The 22,225-nt window shown below is 43.2% G+C and overlaps 1 protein-coding gene across 1 annotated transcript in view; it reads right to left on the reverse strand.

Moving 5' to 3' along the window:
• Positions 1-11,318: 11,318 nt before the first annotated feature.
• The window catches only part of cntln (centlein, centrosomal protein), a 152,410-nt gene continuing 141,503 nt past the window's right edge, over positions 11,319-22,225 (reverse strand). The window contains exon 26 of the mRNA XM_036137579.1: positions 11,319-11,786. Coding sequence (XP_035993472.1) covers positions 11,676-11,786 — 111 coding nt within the window. The 3' untranslated portion in view covers positions 11,319-11,675. The remainder of the gene's footprint in view (positions 11,787-22,225) is intronic.

Genomic DNA, 22,225 nt, shown 5'->3' on the forward strand with positions numbered 1-22,225 from the left:
TCAGGAACCAATGGGTTCTGTCAGAAAACTACTCTCCAGTAAATCCTCCGAGGCATGAAGGCTATAGTTTCATTACTTTTTGTTTTTACTTACTTTGCTGACTAACTATCAGTAGCTGTTTCATGTCTTAGATTGAAAGTCTTTGACTCAAAGTCCTGAACTTTAAAACAGATCAAAAGATGCTGAAGCAGACTCTAAATCCACCGACTTTCACCCAAAAACGTTCATGGTCTCTGAACCTGTTTAGGTAGAAACATCATAAGACAAGCTGAGGCCTCCACGTCTAAAAGGTTTTCTTTAACGGTGTGAAAACTGGTTTTATCTCAGTTAAAACAAAACGCAGAATAAAATGCCTCTTTTACGCCACCTTTAATCTGAGCTTGTTCAAACAAGCGTAGATCAGAGACAGACTCTTGGTTAAAACCTTTCTGCAGCAGCATGTAAACAGCTCATTTGAGATCATTGCGCTCCATCTCCAGCTGATGAAGGTTCTGATGGGCTTTATTCTCGGACTCTTCTGCATTCAGCAGCATAAACTGTGTTGCATCAGCCCGACCTGCTGCGGACCTTCAGGCACAAACAGCCATCCTCTGTGTTGGTTCAAATATTAATCCCGACAACCTTCAAGGGTTTCGAGCAAGAAATCGTGACATTGCCTCATAACTCAGGAGCTGCAGAAATATTTTCCACGCTGGGATTCTGTTGCCTTCTCACAGATTTAGCGGTGCTGGTCCACCTCTGACCTTCTGGGCTGCACTGAGGTGACGGGTCTGACCGAGTCGCTGGAGGACAGCCTTGCTGGATGGAGGACCTGTTTCTGAAGGTGCTGCTGACTTGGGTTTTGATCAATCTGCAGGATTCAGAACAGGCAGAACGTTTCTGTGGATCTCTTCCTTCATCCTGTTGAATGTGTCAGTGAGGAAATTATCATTAAAAGACTTTGTGTCAGTTCCTTTGGCAAAAACATCTGATCATGTTTTACAGGTGAAGAGGCGGTGAGATCTGGACGTCTGGCTTTTTACGATCAACTCAAACTAAAGCAGCTTCTTTTTCTTTTATCCAACAGTACGACGCGGAAAGCCGAGCTTATCCTTAAGTTTTCTTCAAAAAAAAAAATCCAAATATCCATAAATTTCTAAAGCAAAAGAGACAAAATAGAGAGACAGTGGAGCCACGCCCCCAATAAACATTATTACCTTTACCATATATGGACATATGGTGACAGAGCAACACTATTGCTGTAAAACATAAAAAAGTCCTCCAGATCCTTGTTTTTAGCAAAAAAAAAAAAAAAGAAAAAAGAAAAAAACTTCTCGTGGAACTACGTCAAATGGATGTATGCGTCGTTTGGGAGCATAACGTTTCTAAATCACTAACTTTCTTTGTGCATTGCCGTAGCTTTTCCCTGTGAAGTTCCCTCGGTCAGACCTAAGACTGGTTCACATGGCAAGATTTTAAAATTTCTGCCTGATTTTCAAAGCCTTAAATCGTAGATATAGCAGGTTTACTCGTACGGTGTGGGGTGTCCGGTCAAACGGAAAGCACAACACACCACACACGAGCAGATTTCACTCGGGATTAAACGAGAATCCAGAGTAAATAAACAAGGATGGCGAGTAAGAAGAATGTTGATGGTTTATGGACTCATTTTAACCGAAGAAAATAAGTTGGTTAAAAGAGTGGAGACGTTTGCTGCACCATAAGATAGTTATGTGGTTTTTCTCTGAGGGTTTCTCTCACCTCACTTTCTGGTTGGCTATAGGTCACTTTCAACTCGTTTTTCCTTGGGGAACACTACTCATGCTGGGATATCAAGCCTAGACAATGTTGAATATCCCCGATTTTAGGTCAGAGTGGTCCCATCACTGTTAACACTCTTAAGATTGTCTGAAGAGCCACGGCTATAGGTCACACAGCGCTTTGGGTGGTCAGCATGACCGGAAAAGCCCTATATAAGTTCAGTCCATTTACCATTTACGGCAATATGGTCAGGGCCAGTCGGAAGGGGGGGGGGGGGGGGGGTCGGGGCAAAACCGGGATAATTGTCCTGTCGTGTGAAGTGGCCTTAAGATCTGCTGGTATTTGCTTTTTAGTGAATCAACACCAGCTCTTGAAGTGCTCCTGGTGCACGTTTACTTAGGATAATAAGCTGCAGGGGCCATTTTTTTTTTCAGTGTCTGAGAAGATTTGAGAATGGTTGCTGTCTGATGGTACATATTTCAGTAAATATCTTCCCTACCAACCACTACATGTGTAGTGACTTTTCAGGGCCAGATGACAAGCTAAATGCAGACAGACTTGTCAAACAGACCTTTGAGAGGCGGGACGGTGTTTCCTCTGCACAACAGCTGCAGTTGACCCACCACTAGAAAATACACTGAAATCTGTAGAAAAGTGAGACTTTCAGCTACTTCCATTCACCATCGCTATGTTTTACCCTGCACGGGTCTTTTTAGATGTGGAGAAAGTGAAGACAACGCGTGACTTTCAGATGCTTCTAATCTGCTGCAGGTAAAGTGTAAGCCTGACAGCTGTTCTTTTATTCTACACTTTTTAATTTTAGTACATATACACAGCAGAATCTGCTGTAATGGTCAGAAAAGGCAAGTTTAACCAGGTTAATGAAGAAAGTCTGGCTGATTTGAAGGAAAGCATGAAAATTTTTTTCTAAAATGGGTTTAAAACTTTTGCCTCTAGCAGAGGAGGCGGTCAAAGTGAAGATTTGATGTTTTCTGCTGGTTTTCCTTGTTCTTTCTCCTGAATGACTAAATCTGGTTGCTTTATAACCAAATGCATGTTTATAATTGGATTTAAACTCATATTTGAGTGAAACTGAACTTCACCAGCTGAATGCTCTATGCCACTTGATTTTAACTGGTCTTGTTTGTTGAGTAAAGTGCCTCTTAATCACTTTATTGATGCGGAAAATGAAGCAGGATCTGCTGTTTGATACAAAACACAACGGTTTTACCTGCAAAGCAAAAATATTTTCTAAGATGGGAAACTGGTTTAAACAGTTTCACAACTGAGCTTAGCAACCTGAAATGTTTCTGCAGCAAAATCTGACGATCACGGTCACTTCTGTCAGAGTTCACCTGCTTCCTCCCCAGTCTAGTTCCTAATAGTCAGCAGTGGAAGTTAGGAGTGTTGAGACTCTTTATATGAACCAAAAAAAGTAATTTCTGTTCTCAAGAAGGAGAAAAGAAAGCCCCATCATCTAAAAAAAAACAACAAAACAGGCTGACATTTCCTTTGTTGCTGAAAATGAGCTTGAGAAATACTTACCTTCATCCTGGATCTCTGAGGAGCTCCACCAGCTTGGTTTCTGTCATTAAAGAGGTGAAGGTGCATCTTATGGTGAAACAATCCTCTCTTGGCCGTTTTCCAGAATGAGAAGAGTTAAAGTTTTCCTCAGTAATTTTGAATTAAAAACCAGCTGGCAATTTTTTTCTTCTTCATTTGGTGGCTGCATTTCCAGATATGTAAAATCAACACATTTTCTATTTCTATCCATTTCTGAGGATTTATATGTTTGCAGGGTCTAATAGGAAAACAAAAAGGGAAAAAATCTTCACCCTGACAGCAATCGAGGGGTCATTTGTCACGCATATGCTTGTTGTGTCACCAGAGGCACAGCTAACACACGCCAGGCTGTGATAATGTGTTTGTGTGTGTTTCATAAGGTCCACGGATCCCCACGCCACCCCACTCCACTCAAACATGCTAATATACCTGTGCTCTGCTCTAATTGGTCCCAGTGAAGCCCGGCCTGCCCCACCTGTGTTCACCGAAGCCTCCAGTCAGTCCTGCAGTCAGGGCCCCTGCCAATGTGTGCGAACATGCAGCTCTAATGTTATGCAAACAAACACTCTGGTTGTTTGGCACTTTGAGCTCCGGCCCCGCCACAGTGGAAGAAAGGGAGAAGGAAAGTGGAAATGGAGGATGAATGGCGATGGTGGGTTCTTGAATTCATTAGCGTGATTACCTGAGGTGTGCTACTTTACGGGGGGGACGGTGGGGTAATCTGCCAACCTGCTTCATAGCCTGCAAACTTCAGCCAGTCTGCTAATGAGCGCTTGGAAAAGTTAGTCAAGGTGGGGAGGTGCTTTGAGGGCTCCGCATCCCAGGCTATGGAGGAATTATACATACTAAAGCAGAAAACAATGGCTGGTTGCCTGCAACGTAACAGACAGAACAAATGAAGACTGATATGGTTTAAATGGTTTATTTGTTCAATAGCCGAACAGAAAATTCACCAGGTGCTTACTCTGAATTCTTGGCTAAATTCTAAGATTTTGTTTCTGACTGGAAGTTCAATACCATTAATGTGATTTTCGTAAGAGATTTTAATATTCCTGTAAAAAGTAATCACATAAAAGTTGCTTTTAATGCTATCTTAGACTAAACAGGCTTTACCCAAAATGTTCATGCTGCTACTCACTTTTGTCTTCATACTCTTGATCTTCTGCTGAGCAACGGCATAAACCGTAAGCAGTCGTGTCTGAAGTCTTCTCAATAAATTAATCTAGTTTTATTTGATTAAATACACTGCCTCTGAGAAATATGTCATTACATTAAAGGTTATTACTATAGTTTTTATGGGAGACTATAGTAATAACTTCTTAATATTTTATTGTGTTACAGAACAGTAGGGCAGAGGACAGCAGCCTCACACCTACATTGTTGCTGTTACCTCTTTTTAAGCTGCAGCTTTAAGGATTTACTTACTTATTTTTATTGAAATGAAACAAAAAGAAGTCTAGTTAATTGTAGCTCTTAGAAAATTTGAAGAAAAGTACTTTGGATCAGAACCCTCAAGGATTTACCCAGTTTATGTCTTATTATTATTGGAAACAATAAGTGATGAAGCTTGTTCCAGTGAAACTGAAGAAGTCTGGTCAAGGATTTACTTAGCTTATACTTACTGCAATTTAAAAAAAGTTATTCTAATTGTAGCTTTACAAAAAGTTGACAAAACAACTTCAGATAAAAAACAAGGATTTACCCATTTTATGTCTTATTATGAACAGAAACAATTGAGTACTGTGATATCATGCTTTCTGTATGTTTGTTAATGTATGAATAGAAACTATTAAGTTAAGCTTTGAATGTTAGTGATTAAGCTTGTTCCAGTGAAACTGGTCTAGTCAAGGTCTTACTTAGCTTATTCCTTCGTTAATGTAATATTTCCCACTGTAATGCGTTTCTGTTCATGTACAGCACTTGGAATCATCTTGCTACTGAAAAGTGCTATATAACTAAACTTTCCTTCTCCTGCAGCCAACCTGGAAAGAGAAAGTGTGCCATCAGAGGACGTCGGTTTCTTGATTTAATCCAGACCTTTGTAATTTAAAGCAGCCATTCTTGGCCACTGGAAGCCAAAATCAAAAGTCTGCACACTTAGACAAGTCCTACTAAATCTGGAATGAGGTTTTATCATGCAAAACAAAACAAAAAAACCCAAAAAACTTTGTAAAGCTAGAACAGCATATTACTCATTAATAGCAGAGATCAATCCTCTTTTTAGAGCAGCAGCCAGACTAATCTTGGGCCTTAGCTCTGTTGAGTCATGTAGTCTTTTAGCTCTTAATATAGTGTTCTCAGATTCTTAAATAGACAAAATCAAATTAATGTTATACTATTTGAATTTAGCAACTAGTTCATTTCTATCTGAGCATTAGAAATAACTGTACAACCTGATCTGAGTTTAGATTTTTAAAAATCCAGTGAAACTGTTTTCCTGGATGAAGCCTTTAGTAGTGATCATTACCCTTTTGACCTTCCCATAGAAAATGCTCCTAGGCCAGTGCTTCGGTATCCAGCTGTGTCTCTTAGACAGATCTTCTGCGTTGTGTCTCATGGCGTCGGGACTCAAAGTCATCATCAGGGCATAATTGGACAGATAACTGTCAACGCCGTATGATTCTGTAATATTGTTTTTGTGGATTAAACCGGATCTGAATCAGATTTTCTGAATATTTTGAAAAGCATTTCATTCATCTAGATACATTTTTTTGGATCTGAACTTGACCAGTCTGTCTTGTAAACTGAATTAAGGACATTTGATGTGAAAAGGTCTGTGCTCAGTAGGTTTTAAAGCATGACGGCAAGTGGTGCTGTGTAACTTATGTGAGAACTTTCAACCCCATTTAAGAACAAAAGTCTGAGATAAATCACGCAGAGTCCAGCGGACGTCCGGCTGAAGCGCGCCGCGTCTCGTTGAGGGAACATTGAGGACTGAAGGACTCCCTCCTGTGCTTCCTAAAGATGAGAGACCACATCCACCGTTTACTCAGTCTACCTTTGTTCCCTTTTTCCCCCCTCCCCAGGAGTTTTAAATATGCGGCTTTAGGGAAATGGCAGCCATGAGCATAACTTGGGACAGTTCCTGAGAATGGTGCAGGACGAGCTTAGCTGCTTCCAATAAGACGAGCGAGTGAGAGAGAGGAGGAAAAGCTCAATATGATAAAGAATACACAGCCATCCTGTTACATTTCCCCGTTCTGGCCCTGTGCCTCTACTTTATCACACAACATCAAAACATAGCTTTATTCCCACGAGAGGCTAGCCTTTTTATCTGCTCCCTAGCTTCCCACGGTGGGCCGCATCCACCTATAATCTACTGCTTTTTCATCTCTGGAGCGGCGCAGAGGAGGATGAGGGACTTGTTCAAGTGAAGATCAATGAGGTTGTGTACACAGCATATGTGCATCAGAAGAGTCAGATTCCTTTTTTTCTCTTCGAGGTGCCATCTGATCTAATATTAAACAACATAACATATAGATACGTTGAGCAGCCAACTGTGGTAGTTTTTAATAAGTACTGCTAGAATGGAGAGCACGGCGTGCGTTGAGACCTGTGCCGTCCACAGAGGAAACAGCTCCGGTCTTTTGTTACTGAGCCACCTCTCAGAGGGTAGACAATAACACCAGTAAACATGATGCATTATACATTTGTCAAAAAACCCGTTTGGCTGTTTGTCACAAGTACCTTGTTGTTTAAGGCAGTGCCAAGTGTCTGCTCCTGGAAAAATCAAAGCCGGCCGATGTATTGGCAGCAATAGCTGGAGTGTGAAACTGTGTCAGGGAAGTAAAGGCGAATCCCCAGCGGCTGTTTTCTCTCCGCTCCACATCTGGCTGCTGGAACCCGCAGCGACTGATTGTTCTTCTGTTCGGGGCTGAAAACAAACCTTGGTTGGTTCTCTCTGCGGCGCCTTCCCACCTAGGTGACACACAGAAAGGGATGGACCCCAAACACGGCCCTGTTCTCCCTGCAGGAGTCTGCCTGAACAGAACAGAGAGCTGGAGGGGTATATGTCAGAAATTCAGTGACAGATCCAGCTGTGACGTCTCACACTTAAATGCCTGGATCATGCTTCCTGGGATTAATACAGGTACACTTTGGGTGCAGACACCTGAACCTGACATCCTTGTGGTGTAACTCAGCGTCGGATCAACAGTTTAAATGTTTTTCCAGGGAAAGGTGAAGGTGGAACCATCAGGGTTAATTCAACTAGCCTCGTGAGACCATCCTGATCTCGCGAGCTTTCAAGGTTTCACTCGCAGATCAGTCTGGCTACTCTCCGTTAAAGAAAATTTGAAGCCGTTCACCAAATGAACGTCCAATCAGCGTTGGCTTTGAGGCGGGCTGAAGTGTGACGCAACGGGAAGCGCGACAGTTCAGTCTAAAGAACATGGCGGCTTCAGTCGATGAAACTAGCGTTAGCGTGGCTATCGAGTAAGTTTTATCGGAATTACAGAGTATTTCTTCGCTGAGCTAACGAGCCTTTACCTGCAGCAGCAAGAGTAGCTTGGCTTGTGGTTGTGTTTTCGTCGTCGCTCGTAACAGAGCGACGACGAATCTGATTGGTTTATTTGGCCCGTCTATCACCAACATAGGCCAATCAGCTAACCAGTATTTTCGCCCCTTCCCAAAATTACTTCAACAGAAGGTTTCCAGATGGATATGCGAAGCAAATCTATCTGGCGGCGTCAGGTTATAATTCAAACCCCCTCTCCTCTGCATCTATTATCAGTTTGCATTGTTGATTGTTGACCTGAACAGAAACAGTCATGAGCTGTTGGGCCTCTTCCAGCCTGCAGCGAGGCATTCTGTGTCTCAGGGTTAAACTCTGGTGAGTTGAGTTTAGTTGGGGATCTGAACCTTGATTGGTCCTCGTCATCCTCAGACAACCTTAAATCTCTCTGCGACTCAGTGGCGCCACCAGGGGGTGGCCATGCCCCCCCATGCCATGTCCTGGCCACCCCACTGGCCTGTAAACTGTAGTAGCATCAGTTTAGTATTTCATCCCATGATGCACAGCCAGCAAGGCAGCCGCTCATCTTGACCTTATATCATGCTTTTATTTGTATCTGCCAGTATCTACTTTCCCCTAGTTTTATTCTTCTGATTTTTCAACTTTATTTTCAGAATTTTACTCTATATTACAACTTCATTTTTGCAATATTATTTATTCTTGTACACAATATTATCACCTTATTCTTAGAATTTTCCAGGAGGAAAAAAAAATCGTTTTAGGGCCATTGTAGTCTAAATTTCCACAGAAAACTCAAAGATATTTTGTGATTAATTTCTCGTATTTGTGAGGAAAAAAAAATGTTCGGATGTCGAAAAGTCGTAAAAATTCAAGAACTTTTTTTTTTCTTTACATTTTCCATGATTAAAGGCATACATTTGCTACATGAAAACTAGGAAATTCTCCAACATCTCATCTTGTGACCTCCCTAGGGGTCCAGACCCTCAGCTTGGGAACCCATGCTCTATGGTTCTGGGTTTCCTCACCATGGGACCGTCCCAAAGGAAGGTGCTCAGGACTCTTTTCGCTGTAGAAGAGCATTGCCTCTAACCCCCCCCCCCCCCCCCCCCCACCCCCACCCCCCACCCAAAGCCACAGGCATCTGGGCATCTTTTCTTTAGCGCTATGAACCAAACCGGCGCCCACATTACTGCAGACACCAACCACAATCACTCAAACTCCCCCACTAATGTCTTCTAACAATAATAAAACTAAGAGCCTGATCACAACCGAGGAGGAAGAGTATTAAAAATCACGATATAAATAACATAGAAATACAGAAAGGGAGGAAGACGCTGGAGAAAATGACGGCGAGTTGATTGTGCTGGAATGAATTAAAGTGGAAAGGAGGGAAAACTTTGCATTTGGAGCTGCTGATCAAAGTAGTTCCCACAGGAAATCTGCCTTAATGAGAGCGATGCAAGAAAAGAAAGGAGGAAGACAAGGAGAAGAAGAGATGAAGATGACATGCCATTCTTACATGGAGGAAAAAAAAAGAAGAAAAGATGACTCCGGCATGTCGCCTGCTGCGTGTGGGTCTACGGGTGTTTTCAAGTTCGCTGCAACGTCTTCACCGTGGGAGCGTCGGAGGCGAGGCCAGGTTAATTAAACCCAGGGGAGAAGCAGCCGAGGGGCCGCGCATTTGAACGTGTCACAGAAATAGCAGGAGTGTGTCAGCCGAGGCCGGATGGCGCTGCTCGCTGAGCAAATGTGTTGACTTTGCACGATGCAGCAGAAGGAAGCGAGCATCAGAAGGATCATCAGCGCGCCGCTGATGTTTTGCTCGTCTTTTCCCACCGTGCCGCTGGATTCCTCCGACTTATTAATGTTTGTCGTTAGACGCGATGCGCTGGAGGACAGCGACTGGAAAAACAGGCTGAAGATTTTAGTTTTTTTTTATGGGACAAATATTGACAATAGCTGCCTCCTGGGTATTGGAGAAGGAAAGATGCAAACTATGTTAATGAATGGTAATTAACCGCCAGGGTTTGTCTCTCCTGAATCCCGGCTAAATTGGTCCCCGAGTTGCAGCTGGAGACAGTCCTGGCCTAATCCTTTATTATAAAAAGATAAAGGAAAACGACATCATTAGCATATATTTGGGAAGAGAAGTGGGGGGTGGGAATAAAAAGCGGAATTATTTCTTTTTAATTCCTGAACAGAGGATTTTAATCAAACGCAAACAGAGGCAGTGGAAGAAGAAAAAGAAAACGGAAGGTAAAGGAGAGAAGCGAAGGAAGTAGGCAGCGTTGAGCCTCTTGTTGAGGAAACTGAAGGACAGAGGAGAGCGGGGTCGTGATTTAATATTCAAAAGGAATAATAAGAGAGGTAGGGAAAGTAGGAGCAGATAAAAGAGATTTAAAGCAGCTCCCCCCCTTTAGCAAAGCCCTGCTCTGTGTGTGAGAGCTCGTCCAGGCGGTTATTAATGACGTCGTCAGCAGGGGGGGGGGGGGGGGGGGTGCTTGTTACAGACCGGAACCGTGCCGACAGGCGGCTGTCAATCATGACGGAGGCCTGCAGAGCGCCCTGGGTCACCGCCGAACACCGAGAGTCTGAAAACACGCAGCAACACGCCGTCAGAACGGGCTTTTATTCACAAATAATCACAACGTGTTGGAGTGCAAAACAATTAGATATTTAGCATAATTACAGAGTTAAATAATCCAAAAACAAAGTGAATATCCTTCAAAGCCACCTCCGTGCACAGAGTTTGATAACCGACGCATTCATGGTGCGTTTCTGTTCCTCTAAAGACACATTTTTTACACGTTTTGTAAAGATGTGTAAGAAACCTGAAAGTTAATTGGCCATTTATTCCAATCAAAAATTAATAAAAAATGGGAAAACATTTATTCTGAGCACATTTATTTAGTGACCAAGACACACAGGGAGGAAGACGGAGGTGAAAACAATCTGCAGCAGTAAGAGGCGTCTTAAAGGCTCCATAAAAAGCATCAGAAACAGACGCACCATGCCGGGGAGTACTTTCTGTCCTGCCACCACAAACGTGCAGCTAACCACACAAACGTGCAGCTAACCACCCAAACGTGCAGCTAACCACACAAACGTGCAGCTAACCACACAAACATCTCAGCACTGGAAGACTGAGCTTCGGTTCAGATGAGACTGAGCGTTTTCGGCGGCTCTAGTTTCAAACGGCGGCGGGATAAATGTGGAAAAGCATGTCGCTGTCATTGCTAAGTTAGGTGCAGGAGCGGCGATGCTGTGGGCCAGTTTTCCCTCTACTGAATGTGAAGGTAAATACATATCAGAGCAATAAAAAAAACCCTCTTGGTCCTTTAGCAGGATAAAGATCCAAAACATTCATTAATCTCAAATCAACCGTTTTTTCGTGGCCCAGAAGCAAAAGGTGCAGAAGACCAGCGGTGTAATAGAAGGCAGGGAGCGTTCCTGTTGATAAAAGGAGGTTAAATTAACAGCAGAGGTTGGATTTGATAAAATTTTCCAAGTGCAATTACGCTTTTGGCTTAAAAATGATCTCTTTTAAGGTGTTTTACACATCTTTACCAGGTTTGGCATCAAATTCTACATCTGCAAGTCTCTCAAAGAGTCCTTTTGGCAACTTCAGATCAAGCCTTTGGGCGGTCCAATAACATAAAAGAGAGAGAAAAAGAAAAGGTTTGTAAAGGTCAGCATCTGCCGTGTTTCCCCTCTGAGTTCAGGACTGCAGCGTGAAGTAGTTTGGCCCAGATGTCGGCGGCCCAGAGTCTCTCAGACATCGGTTCTGCCACCGTGGGTCCGTGTGGCTCTGGCCGAGCGTCGCTGAGCGGTAAAATACGAGGGGAGGGAGGGGAAACGGGGAAGAGGATGACAGTTTTCCCAGCCTCAGCCCGGGGAGTCAGCTCTTTTCGCTGACTGGCGCTGCGAGCGCGGCCAGCTCTTCCGTCAGCACTTTCCTCTCCTTCATCTTCACGCGCACAGCCTCCATTAGCTGGCCGGCAGAGGGGATCTGCAGGGGAGGTGGAGGGTAGAAAAAAAAAGGGGACGAGGTTAGAGCAAAATGAGGAAAACACATCATTTCACCGCTCCTTTTTTTTTTTTTTTTTTTTTAAACGTGGAATTTGTGAAACCTGGCAGGTTCGGCTTTCTGTGAGACCTGAGCAACCCAGACGCATCCTGAGGACGAGTCAAACTTCACAGCAGTCTCACTTTTTACAGCTTTTTGATTCATAGCCACGCGTAATTCTCCAGAATGAGATTTTACCCTTTTTTCCCCTCCGTGTGACACAAGTTAGGCTGAATATGCAAAGTTATTCATCTTAAATGACCCCTTCATTGTGAGAAGGAAAGGAAACCTGGGGACGGTTGATCAGATCTACAAACATATAAATATCCACGGCACCGACCCGAGGCGGACTTGGAACAGAATCAAATCAATCGTTTAGCGTTAGAGAAATGGTCGCTGTTCCTCCGTATGACTGAGGACGCGTTGCTTTTTAACAGAGGCGCCTGAAGGCAGAACTGGGATCTGTTGGAACATTTACAGGACTGTTTGCTGCGTGAATCACTGGATGGTGTCAATACCGGGACGCAGGGAGGACAACTGAACCACACACCATTACAGGAGTTAAACATGTCCGCACGGGGGGAGTAAAAACACTGAAACGTGTGAATGAAGTGGGAGCTGGTATTCTCTGTGGAGCTCTGATTTAGGTTTTTTTTTTCCTAACTGGCAAGGATTTTATGGTCATTAAATCACTTGATCAAAGCACTGAATCACCCTTCATAAAAATCCCCTTTAAACGAGGTAAACAGATCATTTTCATGGACGATTCCCAGTCACACGGCATCTGGGAAAATAAAACATCATAAACTCCCATAAATTCTCTGCTGTTTGCTTTCAAGCAGCCATTTTTTTTTAAAAGTGGCCTTCATACCGTCTAGCGGTCTTTAAGGGGGTTTTCTCTGGACTTTGGCAGCTTTTTCACTCTGATTTAGACCTGTCCTCCTTCTTAAAAGTAAATGACAGACAGAATTTTAAAAATCAGGACCTGGCAGACGCGTCGTCCTTCATTTGATCGTCCTTCACCTGCCTGAAGAAGGACGTTCCTTACAGTGGATCGGAAACAGTTTGAAAACTTCTCATCCTTAATGCAACACACGACCTGACACACAGGAAAACAAACAAATCTGCTGAGATTAAGAATCTAAAGGAGCTGCACTAACCCTTAATCTGATGTGATGAAGGTCTTTATGGTTCCGCTTCCGACATCCTGAACGATCAACAGATCAGTTTACGTTCCAGAGGTTCCCAGAATCTATCAGACTCTCAGGACATGACCACAAACATTTCCTGATGGATTTAGTCATTTCAAAGCTTTCCTATCTTTAGGGCGACGCGGTTGTTTGGTTGATCTGAGAGTCCTTGGTCCTGACGCTTTTTACCTCCAGCTTTCCAGCAGACAGCTGCACATTTAGGAATCAACTGATTACCCAGATTCCAGCTCTAGGAATGTAGCCCCACAGCATGATGGAGCCACTACCGTGTTTAACTGAATCAGGTCTTTCTCTGAAACAGCTTTCTCTGTTGCTGGTTCAAAACTGTGGAGCGACTTACCTCTGCATGTCAGGCAGGCTCGCCCTCTCTCTGTTATTAAATCCTGTTTAAAAGCACTTCTATTCCTTAACATTATTGTGTTTTTATTATTCTAGTTGCTGTTGCAGCGTCTTTTCCTGCTTTTGCTGTTTCATGTATTTTACTCTGGGGCCTTTATTCTGTCATTTTATGGTACGGCCCTTTGTTTGGCCTTGTTGCTGTTTTAAGGTGCTTTATAAATAAAGTTGTTGGACATAGTATGGTAGGCGTTCCTTTAGTGATGCTCAGTGTCGTTTGTGCCAAATAAATTTTTTTGGAACTGTGGAAATTTAAATCTGGTTTCCTCAGACCAAAAGAAAATCTCCCACAACATTTTGATTTTAGCCACGGCCCAAATGTTTTCATATCATAAGAAAAAGGTTTTGTTTTGCAACCCTACTCCTTAGACCAGAATCATGGAGAAAAGAGGAAACTGTTTTTAGACTTAGCCTTTAACAACAATTCCTGCAGCTTCTTCGCCGTTGCTGTCCGCCTCTTCCAGTTTTCCTTCAGTCTTTCCCGTATTTTCTTTATTTCTTTATTTTATTTATGCTATTTTGTTATTAACATTGATATGTTTTTTATCTGTTTTGTACAGTGACTTTGAGTGTCAACAAAAGTGCCTTTTAAATAAAATGTATTATTATTATTATTATTATTATTATTATTATTATTATTATTATTATAGTGCTGAGGAATGTTTGCACTCTTCTCCTGATTGATACTGTCAGGTTCAAACACCTAAAACATTCATTAACAACACAAGAAGGAGAGACAACAATGAGATTGGTTTTCAAATAATCTTGTAAGGAGATCGAACGGAGATGCTTAATACAGATGTCCAAATCCGATCTGAAGCAAATCCGTCGCCCCCTCTCTATTTATTAGGAAAGGGAATCCCTGGTTCCATTTTGAATCTAAGGGGTAGGGATAAGCAAAATAACTGTGACCTTCCAGATAAAACCAAGCAGTTCACACAGTGCAGCACTCCAGATGGCTGAATAGAGTTCATAAAAACACTTATCATAGTCACAACATATTTCTCTGCTTTCTGCAGGCCTCTGAAAACCACAGCTTTGAGTGTGATCTTGCAAATAAGGAAATGTCATGAATAATTTTTAGTGTAACTGAATTTTATTCCTGTTATTCAGAAGACTGAAAACTAAAACTGAAATAAAAGGTGTTTCAAACAAAGTATTAGTTTTACACTTTGCACACCCATGCAACCAGGTCACTGCAGACATGTTTGTTTTTCACACTGAAATGGGAGAAAAACTTTTAAATTAGTCGTCATATAACTTATTTACTTCACAACACCCTGTTTTTATACAGGTGTGTGCTACCTAAAAGGTAACACAGGTGCATCTGAAGCACTGGACTGCTGTAAAAAGCACAGCTGATCTCTCCCTGGCTGCACATGGTGTCAGCCGGTCCTCAGATGCTGCTGCCTCACTCATCACGGGGCGCACTCTGCAACACTTGCACCAAACAAACATCTGTGCTAGGAAGCTCCTTCTGGATTTACACCCAGCCTTTAACGCCATAATCCTGCAGCAGTCGACTGAGAAGCTCCTCTAGGCCTGAGCGTAAAGGTCTGACGCAGGATTCTAGCCTCAGCACCGTTCACCAGCAGCAGCACAAAGCAGCCGAGTCAATAACGAGAAGCTGCTTTACAACCGGGTACAACATGGCAGCCAAACTCCACCAGGCAGCGGACAACAAGCTGTGGGACCAAACCAGGAAGCTGCAAAATCTGGTTCACCATCTTTGTCTTTCACAGTGAGTCACCTTTCACCTTTATCTTCTGCATCTTCTTCTCTCACACCGACTACCTTCATGTCTTCTGTCATCCATCCATAAATCTCCTCTTTGGTCTTCCTCCAGGCCTCCTGCCTGGCAGCGTCAGCTTCAACTTCCTCCTGTCGCTCCACTAAAGATGTCCAAACCATCTCAGACTTTATCTCCAGCACGTCTACCATCAGCCGTTCCTCTGATGTTCTCATTCCTGATCCTCTCCATCCTCATCACTCCTTTAGAAAACCTCAACATCTTCATCTCTGCCTCCTCCAGCTCTGCCACCGGTCTCTTCCTCAGCGTCTCTAAACCAGACGGCTTGGTGCAAAGTCCTATAAAAAACTATTTATTCATTAACTTATTTGTCTAATGAGGGCATTAGTAGCTTAAAAATAAATTGTGGGTGTTAAATTGTATGCAGTGTGTTCCATATTTTAACTTTCTTTAATGTTTATTATTTGGATATTATTTGTGATTTTTAGAATCCTAATTTTCCTCCCGTATATTGCATGCAAAGCGACAACAATTATTTATATTTCAGTTTAACTAAGCGCTGATCGCCCGGTTTCCAGCTAAACGCTCATCAGTAATGACCTTGTTAAAGGAAAAGTGTATTTTCTGTCCTCATCAACTCAGTCAAAACGTTTCATAGCAGCTTAAACACTAAAGATCTGCTCTGAAAGAGTCAGATGCTTGAGCTAAAATCTGTGAAAACGTAACACCTTCACCTGGAGGACCGAGGATGGAGACGTCCTGAATGGCGCCGGCTTCTACATGACGGTAGATCTGCTGGTGACGTGTTTCAGGGAAACATCCAGACATAAGATCAGTTCATCCCTAATGGGCTAAGAGAGGGAGAACCTCAGATATTAACACCTGGGTTAGACAGTCGGTCCTCCTGCGTCTCGACACCTTTGCTTCATTAAAGGTAGCAGGATGAGGAAAGAGTTTGAGGAAAGAGTTTGTGCGTTAATGTGCTGCAGGGAGTTCGCTCCGGCAGCAGAGGATGCAACAAAAACACGGCGCTGCTCTTCCTCAGAGAGCCGCTGCGCCCGGCGTAGCTGCTCAGACGTCTCCCTTCTCCTTCGGCCCTCCGGGGAGGATCCACTCTGTCTGCTGCGCACATTTCCTAATCAACTAATTGCACTTAGAGCCACTAACTATGCAAACAAACCCACTAAAATAGAGACACAGCCACAGCACAAGGCTCGGGGGGGGGGACACCAAAGTGGGAGACGGGATCATTAAAGGTCCCAGGAAGGGAATATGGGTAAACAACACAAACAGGTAAACATGATCTAGATAAACCTAGCATGAGAATTTAAGCTGTAAAAACAGATATTAAAGAAGTTTCCAATGTTTCTAACATTCTTTCTGTGTAATATAGGAGCTCCTCCAGCTCTTATTTCAGATAAACAGTCCTGTCCTCTTGGAGAATGTGGCTTGAGCATCAAAAGCAAAAGCTAAAGTCAATTTTGACTCTTTCTAGGTGCATTTTCCCCCCAGATGCTGCCACACAGTAGGGGAGATGCTTCTTCTGCCTCTTGTTGTATTTGTGCATCCGAGCCCTTTAAAGTTTTAAACAGTCCAAAGAGTGAGACCTTTGTTTCTAGTTTTGTTTGCAGGTTTTTATTTGATTTCGTAATTTCTTCCATCGTTCCTACCACACGGACCCTCCCGACCCCGAAAGGGACAGGAGGGACTGCGAGCGGCTTTCATGTAAGCGCCACATTGGCTGGGGACCGGTGCCCTGCAGGATGGTTGGAGGTCAGCTCTGATGCAGCTGCTCTACAGACTCCCCTGGGCTGCTGAAGGCAGCGTTAAGACCTGCCACTAATGTTATGCTACAGTTGATTTAGCCGGGCCCTTGTCCCCCTCGGCTGAACTAACACCAGAACCAGCGGTGAGCAGCACAACCACTGTTTTGCAAGAGACCCTGTCCCCTTTGGCAATGCTACAGCAGCTACTGTAGCACTAAGCCATGTTAACTCACACCCATTACTATTCAACAGGCCCTGCAGAGGAGACCTTTTCTTCTCTCTAGGTGTGATTTCATGAGCATCTTTTGCTGCACACCGACACACAAAGCCACAAACAGCTATACGCGTGTATGTGTGCGTTACACATATATTTATACATGAGGCAATATTGCTGATGTTGACGACAGCTATGAATACCCTGGGAAGCCTCAGGCGGATGGAAACCATAGAAAGGCCACAGAACGGCGAGGCATGACGAGGTAACTAAAGCGAGTGAAGGAGTCCCTGAAGGCCAGCTGAGCCTAAGCTGTGGACGCCTTAGCCCGGCCGCTCATCAGACACCCTGCTGGTGTGTTAGACGCCCAACGGAGGACAGAGAGGGAATGAAAGCCTCAGCGACGGACTGAGTGTTTCACCTGAAGTCCTGCAAGCTGAGCGGACGACTGGAGGCGAAGGACAAGTGGGTGTCAAAGCTACATCTGCATCAAGATGCAGGAGGATGGCTGCTGATGATTTGCTGTCGAGCCAACGCGTTGGGCAGAATAAACTCGGTTCAAGAGCTTCACAGGAAGGACAGGGCGACACCAGAGGGCTGAGGAGCTGGCTGACGGTCACTGAGAGGGACACCAGTGATAGAGACTACAGCTACTCCCACCAACCAGATGCAGGCGGTGCCGGCTAGCAGCGGTAGGGTGTAAGACACTGGTAGACAAAGTTTACATGGAAGACCTTTACCAGGTGGCTGAAATGATGAACAAGAACATCCATGGCTGCAATTCCCGAAGTTGGGGGGGCTTAGTGTAATTGTAGTTAAAAACAATTTTGAATTCAGTTACACAGTAAAATAGACAGTTAAACATATGTTTATATTATTTGTTTTAATTCAATTAAATTTTATTTATATAGCGCCAATTTATGAAACATGTCGTCTCAAGGCTCTTTTCAAAGTCAAATTCAATCAGATTATACAGATTGGTCAGAAAGTTTCCTCTCTACAGAAACCCAGTTTTAATAAGTACAACAAGCTTCAAGAAACTAACCGCAATAGAAAGACACTGAGACTTCATTAGGAAAGGTTTAAAGTTCTAAACATCTTAACTGTGATTTATCTGAAACTTCTGTCTTTGTATTACTGGACCTCAGCGTTCCAATCGACTCAAAGTGCTGATTGATAGATTAGAAAATGGGCAGGGATCATCTGGTGCTAGATTGGTTCAGATCTTACAAATTAGACTGGGAAATGAGTGAGTTCCTCAGGGATCCCTTCTAGGACCTGTAACTTTTCTATATTCCCTGTAGCTCAATTCAATTCAATGTTATTTATATAGCGCCAATTCATGAAACACATCATCTCAAGTCTCTTTCCAAAGTCAGACTCCATCAGATCCTCCAGGTTGGTGAGAAAGTTTCCTCTCTAAGGAAACCCAGCAGGTTGCATCAAGTCTCTCCAAGCAGCATTCACTCCTCCTGAAAGAGCGTAGAGCCACAGTGGACAGTCGTCTGCATTGTTGATGGCTTTGCAGCAATCCCTCATACTGAGCATGCATGAAGCGACAGTGGAGAGGAAAACTCCCCTTTAACAGGGAGGAGAACCTCCAGCAGAACCAGAACCAGGCTCAGTGTGAACCAGTGTTGTAGTACTCGAGTTCGAGTCATTAGCTAAATTTAGAGACTCGTGACTTGACTTGGACTTGAGCACTGATGACTCGAACTTGGACTCGGACTCCTACATTCAGATCATTCTGACTCGGAAATTGAGAAAAAGACTTTTTTTATATATATCATTAGGCTATAATTTTAATATGTCATTAGAATATTATTTGGTGTATGATTTTAATATCTAAATTATTAGTGCAATGTGGTGGAGTGTGGATTTTTTTTTTTTTGGCCCACCAAGAAAAGTTTGGGAGCCAGCGACCTACGGTAAACATGGGATGGAGGTGACAGAGCTACGGTCCTGTGGGGCTCCCGGATCCAGACTCAGGGGAGTATTTCCTGTTTCCAGCATCAGGTCTGTGCTGGAAACAGAGGAAAGAGCTGAGGGTGCTCTCATGACAGGCTGTTGCTTAAAACTCAAGTAATTAAAACTCAACTAATTAAATAAGACAGAAAAGTTTGCACACTTAGTGCCATCATTTCCTGTAGAGACCTTTTTTTAGTGACGTACTGACCAAAACCAGCTCGGTCCCCGGCCTTGATTCAACACTGGAACTGCCTCAGCAGGAGAACCCACAGAGAACCCCAGGGTCCAGCTGGACCCGTGGACATTTACTGCTTAGGCACGGATCATTTTAAATGTATTTGGGTGTAGCATAAACCAAAACCACCTAGCTGTAGCCACAGTGTCTTTGCGAGGACAAGAACAGGAGCTGCAAGCCAAAGTGGGTTTTTATGAGCCAATTAAATGACACCACCATCCTGTAGCCTGGGGCGCACCTGTAGGCAGCGAGCAGCTCAAAGTTGCAGCACTCCAGTGACCTTTGTGTGATAGTGGCATTACGCACAATAACTTCTTTTTTTTTTTTTTTACATAAAGGATCGATCATCCCAGCTCTTTTGTGCTTTTCCTCTGAACGGGGAAGCTCAATTATTTCCGACGGACCGATTTGCTCGTCGTTGAAGCGATCTGACTGAGGAGGGAATGGAAATCTTGGGATGTAGGAGAGACGCGAGACGTTACCTCTGAATGTAACGCCTCGTGTCCTTACAGTTACACACCGGCTGTTATCCTTTGCTTAAATCAATATATTCTGGCGCTGAAGTCCAGAACATTAACTTTTCGGTTCTTTTAAAGCCATAAACAAACCTTTAACTCTAGCAGCAGAGCCTTTACAGACGTTGTAGATTTATAAAAATGTGTCTGAAGCGTCAAAGGATGCCAATAAACACTTGTCAGCTGTTAGCGAGCGGTCTCTGATCTAGGCCACTAGTCAAGGTGAGGAAGTAGTTACCGTAGTTTTAATCGCAGAGGGGGGAAAAAGCAGCTCTTTGATCTTTAGTCCTCTCACTTTTGTTTGAAAATCAAATTTATTAAACTGGGGAATAACAACAATAACAGCATGATAAGTAGATTAAAAAAAGCACAAAGGCATCACAACGAAAAGCCGTGCATTTGATTATCTCCAATAATGAATATGTCACATTAGCAAAGAGGGGCTCAGGTAAGGAAATCAGGAAAGCGCCGACAAGCCTATTCTCTTGCTCTTCTTCGTAATTACCTTCCCCAGCAGCGCCGCGGATCCCTCTCTTTTTCTCCCCTTTAGGCCACCAGGGACTGATATGAAAGGGAATTGGACACCTGGGGCCACAAATACTGTAATTAAAAATCTCTCGTTTTTCTTGATACGTTGTTTGGAAACATCATTTCAATGTGCAACATGGTATTTGTTAGGGATCTGACCTAAATAAAGCCAAGATTAAACAGAGAAAAGCACCGGGTCTTTGTTTCGGGTTCCTGCTCATTAGGTGAGAAAAGGAGGTGATTCAGCCACGACGGAGATAAAAATATGGAGAGGTGATATCCATACAAACGAGATGCAACCTTTGGGAGGATTCCAGCAGCCAAGAGCTTAACAACCGCGCAGCCTAGCTGGCCAGAGAAGCACGAGGGTGACGCTTTCATATGCGGTCGGCTCTACGGTTTAACGACATGGACACTTTTAGTAAATTACCAAGCAGATATCCCCATATGGCCTGCACAATATCAGGAAAACATGACAGTTTGTTCAATATTGTGACCACAATCTCCATCTCTACATCCTGTTCACCAACCAAACCTTGTCCCTACAGGCAAAGGCGGTTTAAATTGGGCTTTTTTGTGGCCGTATGAGACCTTTTCTAAGTTTTTCTGGCTGTCTGAACAATAAAAGAGTGTTTTTTTTTATTCAAATGAGACACAGGCCACTTTTATCAGTGGTTCTGAAGGGGATGGGAATCTGTTGCTTTCCAAAGAGACCTCGGTCTGAATGGTCAGCCGACTTTTATGTTACATTTTCTGGACAAATGCACAAATTTAACAGCAAAGGAGGCGGTAAGCGACAAGGCTAAGCGTAAATGAAGGATGAAACAAACGGATGTTATGAGTGGCAGGTTTCAGCTGCGTCTCTTTACTTGTTCACTTCCTGTCACTCGAGGTTATGGTGCTTTCAAACAGGACAGCAGTGATGGATCCAGACATAGCATCACCGGCTCAGAGAGAACAGCATGCCGACCGGTTTTAGCTCCTTAGCTGCAGGTTCAATGTGAACGTAGCCCAACGTGTGAACGTTTGGACAGAGAAAGTCCATCCTACTGGGCAAACACACCATTAACCAGCACATTTAGATTCTTACTTCTTGGGATTTTACATAAAACAACCAAAGAAATATTGCATGAAAGCAATGCTATGCGAAGGCACACTTTGATATCGCAATGATTTAATGTCATGTTCTAGCTATTTTTGAGCTACATTGACATTTCTTCTACAGCAAAAATGTAACCGCCTGCATTTACTTGCTAAAAAGACAAATGGCTAAAGGAGCCAAAATGCTGTGTTTTTAGACCTTAAATAAGAAAAACAAAACACTTTAAAAACAGCACAATCCTCATGTTTTACGCTGGAAAAGCTCAGAACTCAATATCTGGCTGAACGAGTCTGAGCTTCCATACATTCGGCATCTTTTGTACTCTGACTTTCACATTGCTATATATATATATATATATATATATATATATATATAAATTTGCAGGGACAGAATTAATGCGTGGCATTTTTTTAAATAGAATAGGAAAATCCTTTATTGTCTCACAGTGAGGAACTTCATGTGTATCAGCAGCAATTAAATGGAAGAAGTCCACAACAGAAGAGAAAACACTGTAATAAAAATGGCCCAATTAGAATAAATGAAATGTGAAACTGAGTAGGGTGACCCAGAAGTGTACAAAATGTGCAAAAAAAAATAGCAACAGACTTAAAAAAAAAGTGTGCAATTAACAGCAGGGATGTAAAGTTATTGAGTTGGTTGGAAGCAGTGATGGCTCTAAAGTCTAACAGCTGCAGGG

Source organism: Fundulus heteroclitus, chromosome 5 (genome assembly GCF_011125445.2).
Source record: "Fundulus heteroclitus isolate FHET01 chromosome 5, MU-UCD_Fhet_4.1, whole genome shotgun sequence".
In the NCBI taxonomy this organism is placed as follows: domain Eukaryota; kingdom Metazoa; phylum Chordata; class Actinopteri; order Cyprinodontiformes; family Fundulidae; genus Fundulus; species Fundulus heteroclitus.